The following is a 16,825-nucleotide window of genomic DNA, read 5'->3' on the forward strand; positions in this document are numbered from 1 at the left end:
TTGTTCAGTTCCGTGGGCACCCGCTCTGAACCTCTTGGAATATCTGAGCACTTGTACCAAAACACCTGGTTACCTGGGCAATGAAATGCCTTGAAAACCTGCCACCGTCAACTTTGATAAGCTCGATGAGTTGGTTATGCAGGCATTTCTAAGAAACATGGTACATTATCTATATCTAAATACAAAGGAATACAAACTCAGATAAGGGAGCGAACATAGAGGGTTTGAGATCTTACCTTGATCCCCGCAGCAGCTCTTTTGGAACCATGATTATCCCAGTTTAACAGAGAGCAGAGCAAAAGCCTGGGTGAGATGATTTAAACTTCTCTTTCCAGTTTAGGCCATGCTCTGGATGATGTTGACCCTCATCTCTTTTTCACTGAGAGCTGAAAGCTATCTTAGTACTAGTAGTTCCAGGGTATTTATTTAAAGTATTAATACCATGCTCTTAAGTAAAAAAAGCTCACAAAACAGCTTACAAAGATCAGTGCCTGCCCCTTTCTGAAGACAAGGAAGAAGGGATGGGAAGGGGGGAAAGCAAGCTCAGGGGCCAGTATTTAGAGTTATAACATAGTTTTATAGGTCTGTCTATGCAGATTCTGGCTCTCTAGGAGAATAATCCCCTCTGGAAAAACTCCTCCCCACCCACCCCCAATCGGATCTGGAAGATGAACAGGTAATTAATGTAGGCTTGGGGGGGCAGTGCTGCACACATCTTGGCCACAATACATTTAAAGCAATGTTATACCACTTAAACCATCATGGTTTCCCCAAAGAATTCTGGGAGCTGTAGTTTGTTAAGTAGTTTGGGAGTTAAGTAGTTTGGGAGTTCCCTGTTCCCCTTGCAAAGCTACAGTTCCCACATTTACTTAACAATCAGTCCTTCTTCCCAGAGAACTCGGGGGTTGTAGCTTTGAGAAGGAAAGAGGAGTCTCCTAACAACTCTTAGCACCCTTCACAAACTACAGTTCCCAGGATTCTCTGGGGGGAAGCCATGATGGTTTAAAGTGGTATGATGCTTTAGATGTATGGTGTGAATGCGGCCCTCTTCCCTCGGAACTTGATGGCACTTGGAATCCACAAAGGAGGGGGCACGTAACAGTATCCAGGGCAGGAGGTCCTGGCTCCTTCTCCTGCTCTACGCCTCTTTCCTCAAACAGTTTCCCTGCTACTGGGTGATGCCTCACTTACAACGTTAACCTGTCACCTTCCTGCTCCATTTGGTGGTGTCCTTTTAAAAACGGAAAGTTCTAACGCTGCTGTCTCTGGCTCTCCTCCCTGCAGGCCACTGCAGAGCAAATCCGACTTGCACAGATGATATCCGACCACAACGATGCTGACTTTGAGGAGAAGGTGAAACAAGTGAGTGCTTTAGGATGCTGGAGGAACCAAGGAGAGGGGAGGCTTGGCTTGGGCGCAAGCCCCTGGCTGCCCACTATGCTGTCAGAGTGCTGGTGTGTTTGTGGCAGATCTGTGGGAAGGCATGTCTTTTAGTGCCTTTCCCTGCAGGTCTTCTCTGACATCTCCTGGGGAGAGGGCCACTCTTATGGCTGCTTGTGTGTGTGTGGGCACTGTGGGGTGGCGTTGCCGGGGTGGCGTGAGCGGCTCTGGGCCTTACAAGTGACTCTGTGCCCATTGCTTTCCCTCCTCTGCAGCTGATCGACATCACAGGCAAGAACCAGGATGAGTGTGTGATTGCCTTGCACGACTGCAACGGGGATGTTAACAGAGCCATCAATGTGCTGTTGGAAGGGAACCCAGACACGGTAAATCTGGTGGCTGCTCAGATGGCAAAGGGGATCTGGGGTTGCAAAGAGCCTTTGCTGGATTGATAGGAGAAGCACGCACGTGGAGGAGGGCAGCCCGTGTGTACGTTCCATGCTGTTTCTGGGGCTGTTTGGGGATGAGGCGGTGTGAGGTGTGCCTTTGCCCTCATTCTCCTAGCTGAGCCTTTCCTAACCTGCTGGTCCTCCAGATGTTGCTGGACTACAACTCCTATCATCCCCAATGATGGGTCACATCGGCTGCAGCTAATGGGTTTCAGTTTATTTTTAAGCGTATGGGAGCCAGGGACACAAGCTTGCAAAGCAAAAGAGCAACATGAAAGTGTGATATATATTTTTTGGAAATGTCAGGTTGGAGACTAAGCAAACCCTTGCATGGGGTCTGAGGCAGGAAGCCCTCAAGGAGGCTCCTCCTTAGAACTGTCACCAGACTGCACCTCTTCCTCCCTAGCCACGCCCCTTTCCGGCCCTGCATTGCACCCCACGTGTTTTTGTCTGGCCGGAATGTGTCTTTGAACTCTGGTCCTGTCTCTTGCTTGTCTGGATGGAGAGGAGAGTGTTGGGTGTGTAAAAAGTAGCCCACTGTACAAAGGTAACATATTTGTTGCTCCACCCACGTGGGCCTCCAGCCCCCCCCCCCGGTATGTGGCCCTCAGGCTGAAGAAAGGGTTCCCACCCTGGTCTAAGGTTTGAGAAGGCTGGTGATTACTGATCCAAGTGTGGCCCTACTCCCAGGTCTTGTAATGCTCCTGTCCTGGTTGTAGCACCTCTGCGCGGTACATCTGATGGGCAAAAAAGTCTGCGGTCTTCACACAAGCATTGATCGCTTTTGTAATTCCCATTTGAGAAATGAAGCCTAGTTGATACAATGATGCTTCCCCATAAAAAAAAAAAATTGAGTTCATAATTGAACTGGAATTTGAACTTTGGTTGATGTCTTCTGGATTTTGTTGCGAGGTAGCTTGGTTACATGAGTAAAGGGATATCCAAGTTTAGAGCATTGTAAATCGGTGGACTCTTGCATAGCTCTGGGATAGCTCTCCCATTGTCTTTGGCCATGCTTGCTGGGGCTGATGAGAGTTGTAGTTCAGCAGCGTCTGGAGGGCCAAAGGTTCCCCACACCTGATACACCACTTTGAAGGGGTTGAACGCAAGTAGGCATCCTCATCTCCTCCACTGTGTGTCAAGGATGTTAAAATGAATACGAGTGTGCATTCTGTGCGTTGAGAATAAACCTTTTCTTGCTTGCTTTCTTCTTAGCACTCTTGGGAGATGGTTGGGAAGAAGAAGGGTGTTTCAGGACAAAAAGAGAGCGGACAGACGGAGCCCAGCGAAGAAGGCAAAGAGAACCGAGACAGGGAGAGAGACTTCAGCCGGCGGCGGGGCGGATTGCCACGAAGGGGCCGAGGAACTAGCCGTGGAAGAGAGTGTACGAGTTGCTGCTTTACGTGGAATAGTGACTGCTCCGATGTGGGGTGGGGACAGTAGAAGAGAGGAAAGGCAGCGGATGGTTAAAACCTTGCGGCTAGAGGGGGGCAACTCAGAGGCAAAGTGGCTTCCCTGTCTGCCTGTTGAACCTGGAAGGCACCGCAATGCACAGAGCTGGGGGGGGAAGAACATAGTCACATTTTGAATTCCTGGGAGCCATCATCACTCTTTTTTTTTCTGAACTAGCCCTGCATGGGAAAGGACAAAACGTTTCAAATACCCAGGTGTCCTGAGTAATTGGGAGCCATATTTAATTTTATTTTTTTCCAAGACCTGCTCATGCAAACACTGTGTCACAGGCCAGCCGTTAAATATGTTTTGCTTGCGTGTTTGTGGCTTTTTAAAAGAAATGCCCACCGAGTCTCCCCCCCCCGCCTCTGCCATCTGTCCTGCAACCTACGGATCATACTATATTTTTATTTGAAGACCATGTATCTCTGTCCTTAAAGCAGCCGTTTCATTTTAAAGACCCTGGGGGAATTGAAGACACTGAATCTGTACAATCCAACATGAGTATATTAATTCACAATTGGCGGGGGCAGGGCTGGGGAAACTAGAGAGGAGCAGGATGGATTGCCTCTCTTCCGGATAACTGGCCTTGTTAACTGATGGCAAAAGGGAGACCTCCGGTGTAACAGTTTCTGATTAAATATACAGGAATACCCCGCTATACGGACCTTCACTTTACGGACACTCGCGAGTATGGACACATTTACAGTAGCACCGTTCCCCTGTTTATGTACGCTCGCTTCGCAAGAACGGACACTTAACAGCATGACGCCACCGCCCGATCAATTTCCAACTACAAACTTTTTCTTAAAATAAGGCCTGCTGTGTTTATTTTAGTTATAAATGCGTTATTTACATCAGTTATGCCCGTATATGACGATTGCAGTGCAGTACATGCATCGATAAGTGAAAAAAGGTAGTGCTTCACTTTAAGTACATTTTCAGTTTACGTACTCACTCTGGACCCATTGCGTACGTTAATGCGGGGTATTCCTGTATGTCTGTTTGGCGTAATATACGCCAGCCTGCCAGTGTACCCTCTTTATCTGCCTACTGGAATACCTTTGTTTGTCATTGCAAATGAGCTCCCCCCCTCTCCCAAACACATGCACGCACACTGGAAACGTACTAGTGCGGTTTTGTGTCTTCCAGTTCGGGGCCAGGAGAACGGACTGGATGGTGGCAAGACGGGTGGATCTACTGGAAGAGGCACAGAGAGAGGGCGGCGAGGGCGTGGGCGAGGCAGAGGTGAGCACGGGCAGCTGGAGGAAGTCACGTGACCTTGAGCCAGAGGATCAAATGCAAGGAGGAGCAGGCTATCCGCGACGGCTGTGTACTACCTCCACTTTGAGAGGCCGGATGCCTCTGGACACGAGTTGCGCTCAGGCGCTGCTTGCGGGCTTCCCAGAAGAGGCTTCTGGTTGGCTCCTGTGAGAACCGGACGTTGGGCTCGAGCGGCCCCCTTTCGCCTGGCCCAGCAGGACATGAGAGCTCTTAGGTCCAGCTGTGGGATTCGCTTCCACAACTGGCAGTGATGGCCACCAGCCTGCATAGCTTAAAGAGAGGGTTAGACAAATTCCTGGAGGATTAGTGGCTATAAGCCACAATGGCTGCGTTCTGCCTCCACTGTCGTGTGTGAATACTGGTGGCTGGGGATCCTGAGTGGGGGGAGTTGCTGTTCCACTCGGGTCCCGTTTGCGGGCTTCTCATAGAGCCCTGTGGTGGGCAGCCATGAGAACAGGATGCTGGACTAGATGGGCCTCTTATGAAGCCCTGAACACCTTTGGCCTTCTAGCTGCTCGAGTCAGCTGTCCTTACCAGGTGTTGTTTTTTAAATTATCCTAGTGTCGGACGCTAGGGCTTAAAAGGGTTGGTTTGTTGCATCCAGCCCTTGCGTTAAGAAAGCGTGTCATCGCTTCTAGTAGGCTTAACTGACATCATGCAGACTAGTATGTTCCAAGCCACACCATGCTAAACTATCCAGTGCAAGCGGAATTTTGAACGACCGGAGCAAGCAAGCTAAGCTTTCCTGGCCGACTCAACCACATAGCCCACATTGGAGTTATCAGCCGCCTCTAGCCCAGCAGGAAATCTCTCTTGTTGATTTGGATGCTCCTCCTCCTGTCCCTCTCAGTGTCTCCTTAATTTCTCTGTCTTTTGTTTCTGGCTTCCTAGTTGGGTTTTTGCATAAAAACTGTATTTGTGCCCCCTCCCGCTCTCCCTGTGGCCCTCCAGATGTTGTTGGGACTCCTAACTCTCACCAGCCTCAGCCAGCATGGGGGATAAAGGGAGTTATAGTTCCACCAACACTTGGAGGGCCGCTGGGTCCCATCCCTGATTTCACAGAGACAAACTGAAAGATATGAGAGAGAGAAAACTGATTAGTTAGCTATTGTGTCGCTTTTCCAGTGTTGTGAGCTGCTTTAAGCACAGCTTAAAACGCCTACTTGTTATGCAACATGCTAGGGTGACAGAAGGTGCTTACAAAACGTCACAGTCCTGTGTGGTCTGGTTAGACTGTTGGACTAGGACCTAGGTGACCAGGGCTTGAATCCCTACTCAGCCAAGGTCACCCAGGGAACTTCATGGATGAGAAATGGACAGCAACGCTCACCCTGTGTTGCAGGGTTCGGCTTAGTTAAAGGCGGGGTCTTTGGTCCGATCAGGTTAACAGCTGTCGGCTTCGTGTTGCAGGTGGATCTGGAAGACGGGGAGGAAGGTTTTCGGCTCAAGGCATGGGGTAAGTGTTTCACTTACTCTTTCCCCCCCCCCTGCTTTTTTTTTTTAGGGGGGGGGAAGGATAGAGCCAGCTAGCTTTTCTATACAGTAGGACCCCGCTTTTCAGTGGCCTGCTTTTCAATTAGAGTAAGGCCCCACTCATACGGCGCTTGTTCCGCTTTTACGGCGTTTTTTGGGCGTCGGGCACCATTTTATTGATGGAGTTCTGCTTTTCAGCGGGTTTCACTTGTAGGAGGAGGTCTGGAACGTAACCCGCCGTATGAGTGGGGCTCTACTGTACTAAGTGACACACGTTTGTGTGCCTAGAAGAAAACAAGCGGTGTTGCTTTTTATATGAATGTATATTTCTGAGAGCAGCGCTCTGGCTGTTAACAGGGAAGAATTCTTATTGTGCAAAAAAAAGTCGACAGTCTTGGGAGAGGGGAGAGAATCGGGAGCAGAACAAAGAGGATTGCGAGTTGTGGACCCGCTTTCTCCCTTCCTGTTTGTGTGTGTGTGTGTTTGTATATCCCACAGTTTCAAATTCTGGCATTCCTAAGTTTGAGCGCCCTGTAGAGAAGAGGGCCTTGGGACAGACGGTCACAGTTCTAAGCCTCATCAGGAACTCTGGGGTAGAAGGCCTGTCTGCGGCCAGGGTTAATCACTGTTTCGAATTAGCGAGGAAGAGCCAAGGCCAGGTCTGTCACAGGAGTGGTCCTAACCCCTCCCCCTCATCTTCCAGAACGTTCAACCCCGCGGACTACGCAGAGCCCACTAGCACGGAAGAAGGTTACGGGAATAGCACCAGCAATACATGGAACAACAACACTGGGAGTTTTGAGCCGGATGACGGGACGAGTAAGTGACTCAGGCCTCTGTGTGTCCTTTTGTTGTGCACCTGGAGTGTGGCTCACGTTGGGAAAAGCCCGGCAAGCGGGTCCTTTTCCTGTATAGCTTGCCATCCTTGAACATGGGAAGTTGCCTTTTATTGAGTGAGCCTGTTAGCCCCGCTGTCCCAGTATTTAGGCTGACAGGCAGTGTCACCCCAGCTTCTCAGGAGGGAGTCTCTCTCAGCCCTGCCACCTGAGATCCTTTTAACTGGAGATGCTGGGGGTTGGCCCCGGAACTGTCACCCATGCAAAACTTGTGCTCCTTCCTACTACTGCGCGGTAGAGGTAACAAAATTTTTGGCACATCCAGCCACTTCATGTCTGCCAGATTGCCCCATCGTCCCGCCTGTTGCATTTGTCCTTGATGTTATTGAACTGCTGTGTCTATTCCAGTGTAAACCTGCCTTGAGGTGATGGGCGGTTGCGGCTGCAATCCATGTTAAGCATTTTTAGTCTGTATTAGTATTTCGATTGTGAAACCTGTGGGAAGTCGCTTATTCCGTTCGGGTTCAAAGATATAGTTGGCAAGTCTAGCATGAGGGTGGGGAAGCCTGTGGCTCTTCGGATGTTGCTGGACTACACAGCTCCCATAATCCCTGACCATACTGGAGTTGGAGCCCAGTAGCATCTGGAGGGCAACACTATTGGTCCATTGAGCTCAGTATTGTCTACACCAACTGGCAGCAGCTCTTCAAGTTTTCAGGCAGCTGTGTTTTCCCAGTCCTACTTGCAGAGGCCAGGGATTGAACCTGGGACCTTCTGCATGCAAGGCAGATGCTCTGCCACTGAGCTAGGGACAAACTTCCCTTTGGAAGACAAGACCTCCCTACTTGAACAAAAATCCCTCTTGTGGGTTTGAGGGAAGATGCCCTTGTGCGGTAGAAATTTATGCTTCAAATAGCAGAAAATACAGTGCCTTTGCTTTCCTTTTGGAAATAGATTCCCCTGTTCTCTGTGTGTCCTAAGAAGGGAGAATTCTAGAACTTGTTACTGGAAGGGGGGGTAATAGTTCTCCCCCCCTGTTTTTATCCCCCCCCCAGAGGGTTTACTTGTTACAAACCACACACCTCATTTCATGCTCTCATGATTAGTTTGTAGCATTAAGCATATTTTCTTTAATTTTAACAATATCCACAGGTATGGTGGGTGGGCAGGCTAGTTTTTTGTGGGGAGCGGGGAAGAGGTGGTGGTAGCAGCGGCATAAACGCTTCACTTTCTCATTTCTTAAAATATAAAAAGTTTCACTGTTTTATTCCCCATTCTTTTTTTTCTGTTTTATTTCAGGAGTTGATTACATTAGGGGTGAGGGGTCTAATTATCCCCGAAAATTTGACACTGCTCCTGGTACGAGAAATCCAGGTGCACTAATTGCCCAGGATCTCTTTATTTATAAGTTGGAATCTATCTGTGGATATGTCATTGTCTTGTCCCTTTTATTACCCCCCTCGCCCCCCCATCCATCTCTTTCCATCTCAGTTTGATTTCACTTAATGATTGTTTGTGTGTTCTTGCCTGTGCTTTTACTAATGCTGACTCCCTGCCCCACACCCCGTGTGCTTTTTAAGAAGGGAGGGGATTTTAGATTCTTTGGGGGGGGGGAAACATGGATTTGTTTTCAGGGCTGTTTTGATTGCACCTTCCACTGGCCATGGCTGTTCTGTTGTGGCTTCCGTCCCCTGGGTCTATCAACCTCTTGCATCTTGATTTGAAAGCCCACCACCATCAAGGACATAAGACGAGAACTGGCTTGTCGGGTCAGATCAGGGAGTCCCGTCTGTCATTCCATTTTGGGGGGGGAAGGCCAGCCAGGTCTTCCCTTGTTCTTCATTTCCTCCCATTATCTGGTATCCATCAATACACTGCCTCTGGATGTGGAGGTTCCATCTGGCAAAACTGCTTGTTCAAGAGCCAGTTATGAGAACAAATTCTACTGCAGTGCCTTCCTCCTCTCCCTGCAAAAAAACCCAAAAATCTCCATGTGTTTTGCATGCAGCTCAAAATGCCTTAACACAGAGCGGGGAGAGATGGCTGGCTGGACTGCAGTCCCCTGGTGCATCACTGGCCAGTTGCTGGCAGGCTGCTGTGATACTTACCAAGAACATCACGGGCAAGGCCTTGGTCTGATCCGACTGGCAGCCATTTCTTATGTTCCTAAGCAAGAGTGCAGACTTGGGATCACTGAACACAGCTGAGTTGTGCCTTGACGATGAGGAGATCCGGAGTTAATTCCTTTGTTGCCTTTAAAATCCATTGATAGGCTCTGACGTGGGGGTGGGTCTGTTCTTTAACATGGGTGAAACACTAGGTCTTTTTTTAGTTTTCTTTTTTAGAGTCTTACTGCATTTTTATCCCGCAAGCAATTCAAGTGGCATAAGTGGTTCCTCCTCTTCCCTGTTAATCCTCACAACAGGCTAGCGAGGTAGGTCTAGGTGAGGAATTTCAGGCCTTCCGGATATTGCTGGACTCCTAAATCCCATCATTCCTGGCTGTTGGCCATGCTGGCTGGGGCTGATGAGAGTTGGAGCCCAGCAGTATCTTTTTTGGGGGGGCATTGGTTCCTCACCCCTGGATTATTAGGCTGAGAGAGACTGCCCCAAGGCCATTCAATGAGTTTCATGGCTGAAGAAGATCTTGGGCTTCAAGCCTACCTGGTCCTAATCTGATTCTCTCAGCTGTTGGCCACATTGGATGTCAAATATAGTGCCTTGCAGGGTTGTTTTTGCTTTTTTTAAAAAAAGGCAAAATGAGTGGCAATGTGGGCACAGTGAAAGAGACTGAATCGTTCAGCATCCTTTGTCGGTCAACATTTCATCCTCAGATCCGCATGTTTCCCCTGAGCCCTTTTTTTTGCTAATGAAGCTACGTGAATAAGATGCCCCATTATGAGTCTGTTTCCTGGGAGGAGTATCACGTGCCACTTGCCTTCTCGCCCCCTGTTTGTAGAGGTCCGGTAGCCGGTCTGAGAAAACGTAGATCTCTCCCCCCACTCTCAAGCTTGCTTACCTATGAAGGGCTCCGTGGCGCAGAAGCGGTGTTTGGTTTTTCTGTAAATGATTTTTGTTAGAATTTTATGATACAAAAAACAACAAGAAGAAACAATCCCCCAAATCTCTCTCCTCACCCCATTCCAGTTGGTCAGCAGTGTTTAGCACAGTATGCTGTTCCTTCCACCCAGGGCTGTGGAGTCGGTATGTCAAGACTCCGACTCCTCTGTTTTTCCAATGTCCGACTCCTTCATAAATGGCAAATGTATATTAATGTATTAATATTAATAAATTAATATTAAAATATTGATTTGATTTTGAAGTCGGAGTCAGTACATTTCTACCGACTCCAACGCCACCCAGAATTGCTTCTGACTCCACAACTCCGACTCCACAGCCCTGCTTCCTCCCCCATCATTTTTCAGTAGAGAGAGAAGTGGTGTGTTTCAACCCAACAAAATGCCCGTTTGGAAGCCCCCTCGGTTCACACAGGAGCGTGGGTCAGATTGGCTGCTGCAGCTGCCTGTTGAGTTGTACTCAGTAGCAAGCCTGGGTTGGCTTCTGCATAATGAGCAAAATGGAGACAACTAGAAGTGCCTCAAGACGGGGGGGAATTCTAATACACTGCTAGGAAGCAGCCTTATACTGAGTCATGCTTTTGGTCCATCTAGCTCAGTATTGTCTACACTGACTGGCAGCGGCTCCAGGTTTTTAGCCAGGAGTCTTCTTCCCAGCCCTACTTGGAGATGCCACCGGGGATTGAACTTGAGACCTTCTGCATGCAAGACAGGTGCTCTGCCACTGAGCTCTGGCCCTTCCCAAGTATTTATATAGGAAATTGCCTTATTATGAGTCAGACCTTCAGACCATGTAGCTAAGGAATGTCAACACTGACTAGCAGTGGCTCCTTGCTGGAAACATTTTTGTTTGGGCACGTCTATGCAGACATGTAGAATCTACATATGTGTGAGCCTGCTTTTATCTTGCTGATTTTAATTAGTTTTTTGAATGTTTTGACTATCTTTGATTCGTAATTTTAATATTTTGTTTTTATTTTTTTGTGAACTGCTTTGAGGCTTTATTACAGTCAAGCAGCGTATGAAGTTTGTAAAATAAATACTGGGTTTCAGGCACTTGTCTCTTTCCCAGCCCCACCTGAAGGTGCCAGGGGTTGAACCTGGGACCTTCTGCGTACCAAGCGGGTGCTCTGCCACTGAGCTAGAGTTGTTCCTGAAGGGAAAGATCACTTCACAGTAATTTCCTTGGCATCATTGTCCTGCCCTTGTTGCATTTCTAAAAATGTGGTTGCACAGGGAGGTGGAACAATTGATTCTATAGTTAAGTTATGAAAGGCGATCCAGGGCTCTATAGATTTTTGGCTTCTTGCTGTTCATTCAGTTGCCAGCAGTTACTTTCAGTTGCCGCCAGACCTCTTTCAAGTGCCTCCCTCCAGCAAGGTTTTGTGGCACGTTGAGCTTCTGTCACTCCCAAAGCTCCGAGAGGCATCTACTCCCCACCTTCCAATTCTGCTGTGATCTGTGGCAAACTTGGGGAAGGGCACTCTGCTTGCCCCAGGGCAACCTGCTGCTCATCAGGGCCCCTGGCATCTGGTGAGTGGATTTTGTGCCAGCTTCAGGGAAGGTTTTTCCATTCCAGCTTTAGCAGGTCCTCGAGGTGGTGGGTGGAAATCTATCCATCACTTGGTAAAACTCTCAAGCTAGATTCATCCCACTAGCTGTTTGTATGTATGTTCGCTGCTTCCCTCTTTCCAACATTTAATACATGGTCCCTGATTGGTTGGGACCTGTCCTTTTAGCTAATGAACACTCATAGGGTTTTTTTAATTGGCTTGCAGAAACCAGCCCATATGTTTTTAATGCCCAGGGCCATGTGGTGTATGACCCCTCTCCCGGCCCACCTTCTGGCTTTTCCTATACCCTGAAATAAGCTTTTGATAACTTCCTAAAGTGCTTGGTCAGTACAGTTATAAGGGGAGATATTTAGAGGATGTAGAAGTGGTTTATTTAATATCACCATTTAATGGGCAACTAGGCATCTCTGTTTGGATGGTTAGTTTGTTTGTTTTTAGTAAAACTAACTTTAAAAGTGAGAAAGAAATAAAAATACTTGATTCAGCTTTTTTTAAGAAAACATTTGTCACCTGACTTTTGGAGGCAGGGAGATGAACCACTTTCATTTTCCCTAGGTGTGGGCCTCCTAAAGGCAAACCTTGGCAGTGGGAGGCATCTGAATGTGTAGCTTGCATGAGGACGATCATGTCTTCATCTGCATACACACTCACATGCGCGCACACAGCCACCTTTCCTTGAGCTGAGGGCGTCTTTGGCCTCTTTCCATTTTGCCAGGATTCCTACTCTGGCGGCAATGATATTTTCTTCAGAAAAACAGGACTTTGACTGGGGGCAGGGGGGGAGAGTAACGGGCCTGGTGGAGAGATGCTGCATTTGATAGCCGGTGAGCTATGGAACTGGGCAGCATGTAGACCAGTGAGAGGAGGACAGGTATCCCAATTCTTTCCCCAAGGGAAGTGAGTTTCAGGGCAGAGTAATGGTGATTCCAGGGTCCAGCCTCTTTGCTTTGGTGTTCAGCGGGTCGGGGAAGCTTGTGTGGTGTGCCCATATTTCTTCTCCTCTTCCCTCCCCTTCCCCAGCTTGTGTCTGTCTGGGCAAGGGGTACAAACCTGCTTAGCCACTTGCAACGCTTCTTAAAACCTCCCTCCTTCAGCCTTTTCCTAAGAGGTGCCTAGGATCCGTTCATACCAAACACGCTCTCTGTTTGTTTTATGGTCAGGTGCGTGGAGGACGGCAACAGAGGAATGGGGGACCGAGGACTGGAATGAAGATGTAGGTACACCTCCTTCCTCCTCCTTCACTGCCTCACTTAGCTTCCCTCTTCGTGGGTCCCCCCCCTTGCCATCTCTTACTTTGGTCCTCCTAACTTCCTTTCCCTTGCGTCCCCAGCTTTCCGAGACCAAGATCTTCACTGCATCCAACGTCTCCTCTGTGCCCCTGCCTGCAGAAAATGTGACCATCACGGCTGGACAGAGGTGGTCCATTTACGTCTACAATAGTAGCTATGTTGTTATAGGACATGGGGTATTTTTTTTGGGAGGGGGGAAGGGCAGGCAGGGGACTAAAGGATGGTGTATGTCAGGGGTAGGGAATCTATGGGCCCTCCAGATGTTCTTGGGCTCTCATCAGCTCCAGCCATCATGGCCTTTGGTCAGGGGTGATGGAATTTTTAGTCTGGAAACATCTAGAGGGCCCTGCAGGTTCCTCAACCCTGTCTGAATGCATGTCCCAGCCAATCAGAGATCACATATTAAATACATTTACAGAGGTATAAAGCAGAGATGGAGAGCCTGTGGCCCTCCAGATGTTTGTTGGACTCCATCAGACTCAGCATGGCCCAGTGGTCAGGAATGATAGGAGTAGGAGTCCCGTGACATCTGGAGGGGGGCCCAGAGGTCCGCCCCCCGCCCCCCCCCCATTCAGGGCTATGTTGGGTCATCCTGAGTCTGCACTCTTGAAGTGCCTTGCTGGATAGGACCAAGGTCCAGCCCAAGTGGACAGGTGCAGAAATAACCAGCCCTCCTCCTCACATGTTTCCCTTCCTAGAATTGACCTGGCTGTGCTGTTAGGAAAGACCCCTTCCTCTCTGGAGAATGAATCACCCAACCTGGATTCCTCGCAGGCGCCGACTCTCAGCCAGCCGTTGGTGTTCAGCAATTCGAAGCAGAGTGCTATATCCCAGCCCAGTTCGGGGAACACCTTCTCCCACCATGGCATGGTAAGGAAATGGCAGCCTTCTATTGGAGCACCGTGTGTGTGTGTGTTTGTGGTGAGGGTGCCGTGCATGCATCTGCCGTGCATGCATCTGCCGTGCCAGACCCTCTCCTTGAGCGCCTTTGGAGGCCATGTGCTAGTTTCACTCTCCCTGCCTCTGTCCAACCTGTCACCTGCCACAGTTGCTAGAGAAATTGGGTCTAACTTCTTGCTGTATAGTTTCTCGCTGTGTTCTCCCCCGGTGCCCATTTCGAACACTGTGCCCGATTCCGGAGTAGTCAAATTTAAGACTGTAGCGGCAAGAACAACCAGCGCCCCTGTGGCTGTGGCCTTTTGTGGTCCACTTTTGTGGTCAAGTGCCTAGAAGTGTTATTCTTTGAGGGGGGGGAGGGATGGGAGTTGGGAGTCCCACAACATCTGCTCGAAGGGAACCTCGGGGGGGCAAATGAGGTCGTAGGAGTTACCCCATTTGAGCCTCCCAACAAACCTGTTGAACGAGGTTGATGTATGTGGCCTCAAAAAAAAAGGATTGGGCCCATTAACTTTGGTGGAGGAGGAATTATCTTGTCAGTGGCTATTGGCCACCATAGCCAACTGGAACCTCCATGTTCAGAGGCAGTCTCCCTCAGAACCAAGTGGTTCTGGAGCCAAACCTTCTCGCTTTGCTTGTGAGTCTTCAGAGGCTGGCCACAGTGGGAAACGGGTGCTGGTCTAGATGGGGGCAGCTCTGCTGTGTGCCCCGCCCTTGAGAGCGTCATGGCCAAGGGGGGATTTGCAGCTCAGAGCTGCTGTGTCCTGCACTGACCCGCCTCAGCCTGCCCTTCCTTTTCTGCAATTCCAGGTCAGCATGCTGGGAAAGGGGTTCAGCGAGGTTGGCGAGGCCAAAAGCAGCACCGGTGGCAGTGCCGCCGCTGCCACCACCACCACCACCGGCTCGCAGTTCCTGGAGCAGTTCAAGACCGCCCAGGCTCTGGCTCAGCTGGCAGCTCAACATCCCCAGCCATCCAGCGGCAGCAGCACAGCCACCTCCTGGGATACCAGCACCACGAGCCAATCCTCGTCGCTTGTGCAGTACGGTAAGGGGAGGGAAGGTGCAAGAATAAGAACAAAATTCATCATAAAAATCAGAAAACTACCTTAAAAATGCCTGCTGAAATAGGAAAGTACACTATAAAATTAGTAAAAATCAGATTTCTTAAAAAAAATGTTCTAAGTATTCTCCATAGAGTACATAATGCTCTGGTTGTAAATCAGCATGGTTTTAGTTGTTCAGGGGAAAGAAGTTGTTACCAGTGGAAAGCTTGATTTTGTTGCTGATTTCAAATCCTGATTTAAATCACCTTGCTTTGACTCCGTCCATCCTGTCTCAGAGTGGGCTGCATACCAGTAGACCCTTTCTGGCTCCCTCATAGCTACAAAGGGGGGACAGCGTATGCTACAGGAAGCCTTGGCATCATCGGCTGATTCAGTCATGCAGCAGTGGGTAGCTGCCCAGCTGCCTCTGGTGATCAAACAAACCAGCTTTCTGGTTCCAAATTCCACTCTGTTTAAAGCAGGGATGGGGAACCTTTTTCAGCCTTGGGGGCCACATTTCCTTCACAGGGGACCTTCTTGGGGGCCATATACCTGGGATGGGTGGGGCCCGAGGCAGAAGTGGGCAAACCAACAGTTGCGGATCCTACCTTTGTCCAGGAGGCTGCATTCCAGCCTTGCAAAAGTCAGGGGCTTCCCCACATGTGCCCACGCACACCTCTGTCATAACACTAGAACTTTGGGACAGAACTTTGTGAAGCCGAATGGTGGAAGATTCAGGACAGAGCAAAACAACAACAAGGAGTGCCTTGTTAAACTATGAAATTTGCTCCAACAAGGTGTTAGTGATTGATGCCAACTTGGATGGCTTTAAAAGAGAATTAGACAACTTCATGGAGGAAAAGGTAATCGTTAGCTACTAACCCTGACGGCTATGTTCTCTCCATACTGTCTGAGGCGGTGTGCCATTGAATACTGGTTGCTGGGAATTGCAGGGGAGGAGCGTTGCTCTTGCGCTCAGGTCCTGCGTGTGGGCTTTCCATAATGAGCATCTGGTTGGCCACTGTGAGAACAGGACATTGGACTAGGTGGGCCCTTCACCTGAACCAGCAGCCAGGCTCTTCTTACGGCTTTATGTTCACATCTACGTCCCCACAAGATGTAATAATGGCCACCAACTTGGATGGCTTTAAAAGAGGATTACCCAAATTCCTAGATGATAAAGCTGCTTTCTCCCTCCACTCTCAGAGGCAGGATGCCTTGGGATTCCAGTGGCTGGGAAACACAAGCCAGGATATTGCTGTTGTCCTCAGTTTCCTGCTTGGGGGCATCCCAGAGGTGCACCCAGTTGGCCACTGTGAGGACAGGAAGCTGGACTAGGTGGGCCTTTGGCCTGATCCAGCAGAGCTCTTCTCATGTTCTCTCCCTCCAAGGTAGCAAGAGGCCATGATCACAAGGACACATTTCAGCCAGGCAAAAGCACTCAGGGCTTGTCCATTTGGGCAGGCGTAGCCAGATTTCCAGACATGAAGGATCAGCTTTCTGGGGAGCCTTTAAAATACCCGACATTGCATCTCATAAGAGTGCTGGGTTGAAAAAACAAAAGTGCCTGGTGCTCCATACTGTGCAGCAGTTACTAGGAGCTGATTGTCCCGGGGCTTGACCGCCATCCTTTCCTTTCCGGCGTGCAGATCTGAAGAACCCCTCGGAACCCGCCGTGCACAGCCCGTTTGCGAAGCGCCAGGCCTTCCCGGCCCCATCCACCATGATGGATGTGTTCCTGCAGGAAAAGCAGCCTGTGGTGACCGCCTCTGTCACAGCCCCACCACCCCCGTCATCCCCCCTGGCCAGCAAAACCAACCCCGCTCCCCAGATGTCCCCGGGCTCCTCAGACAACCAGTCCTCGAGTCCCCAGCCAGCTCAGCAGAAATTGAAACAGCAGAAGAAGAAAGCCTCCTTGACATCAAAGGTATGAGGGCTAATAGCCGTTCGTCTTAAACTTGAGGTGTTGATGGGCCCAAAGCACCCAGTGGACTTCACAGGTGAGCGGGAACGGCCATGGCCCAGCGGCCAAGCATCTGCTTGGCACGCAGACAGTTGCGGGTTCAGTCCCT

The 16,825-nt window shown here is 49.6% G+C and overlaps 1 protein-coding gene across 10 annotated transcripts in view; it reads left to right on the plus strand.

Annotated features, from left to right (window-relative positions):
• Positions 1–16,825, plus strand: part of UBAP2L (ubiquitin associated protein 2 like) — a 48,330-nt gene that overhangs the window by 9,469 nt on the left and 22,036 nt on the right. For 5 of the 10 annotated variants that reach the window (XM_061605541.1, XM_061605546.1, XM_061605542.1 and 2 more), the window contains exons 3-14: positions 1,285–1,362; positions 1,656–1,766; positions 3,045–3,213; positions 4,434–4,529; positions 5,976–6,021; positions 6,742–6,857; positions 8,174–8,248; positions 12,685–12,737; positions 12,855–12,940; positions 13,512–13,683; positions 14,521–14,755; positions 16,403–16,680. In XM_061605541.1, coding sequence (XP_061461525.1) covers positions 1,285–1,362; positions 1,656–1,766; positions 3,045–3,213; positions 4,434–4,529; positions 5,976–6,021; positions 6,742–6,857; positions 8,174–8,248; positions 12,685–12,737; positions 12,855–12,940; positions 13,512–13,683; positions 14,521–14,755; positions 16,403–16,680 — 1,515 coding nt within the window. The remainder of the gene's footprint in view (positions 1–1,284; positions 1,363–1,655; positions 1,767–3,044; positions 3,214–4,433; positions 4,530–5,975; positions 6,022–6,741; positions 6,858–8,173; positions 8,249–12,684; positions 12,738–12,854; positions 12,941–13,511; positions 13,684–14,520; positions 14,756–16,402; positions 16,681–16,825) is intronic. The other 5 variants (XM_061605545.1, XM_061605547.1, XM_061605549.1 and 2 more) reach the window with 3 other exon arrangements.

The sequence above is a fragment of the Rhineura floridana genome, chromosome 22 (assembly GCF_030035675.1).
Source record: "Rhineura floridana isolate rRhiFlo1 chromosome 22, rRhiFlo1.hap2, whole genome shotgun sequence".
In the NCBI taxonomy this organism is placed as follows: domain Eukaryota; kingdom Metazoa; phylum Chordata; class Lepidosauria; order Squamata; family Rhineuridae; genus Rhineura; species Rhineura floridana.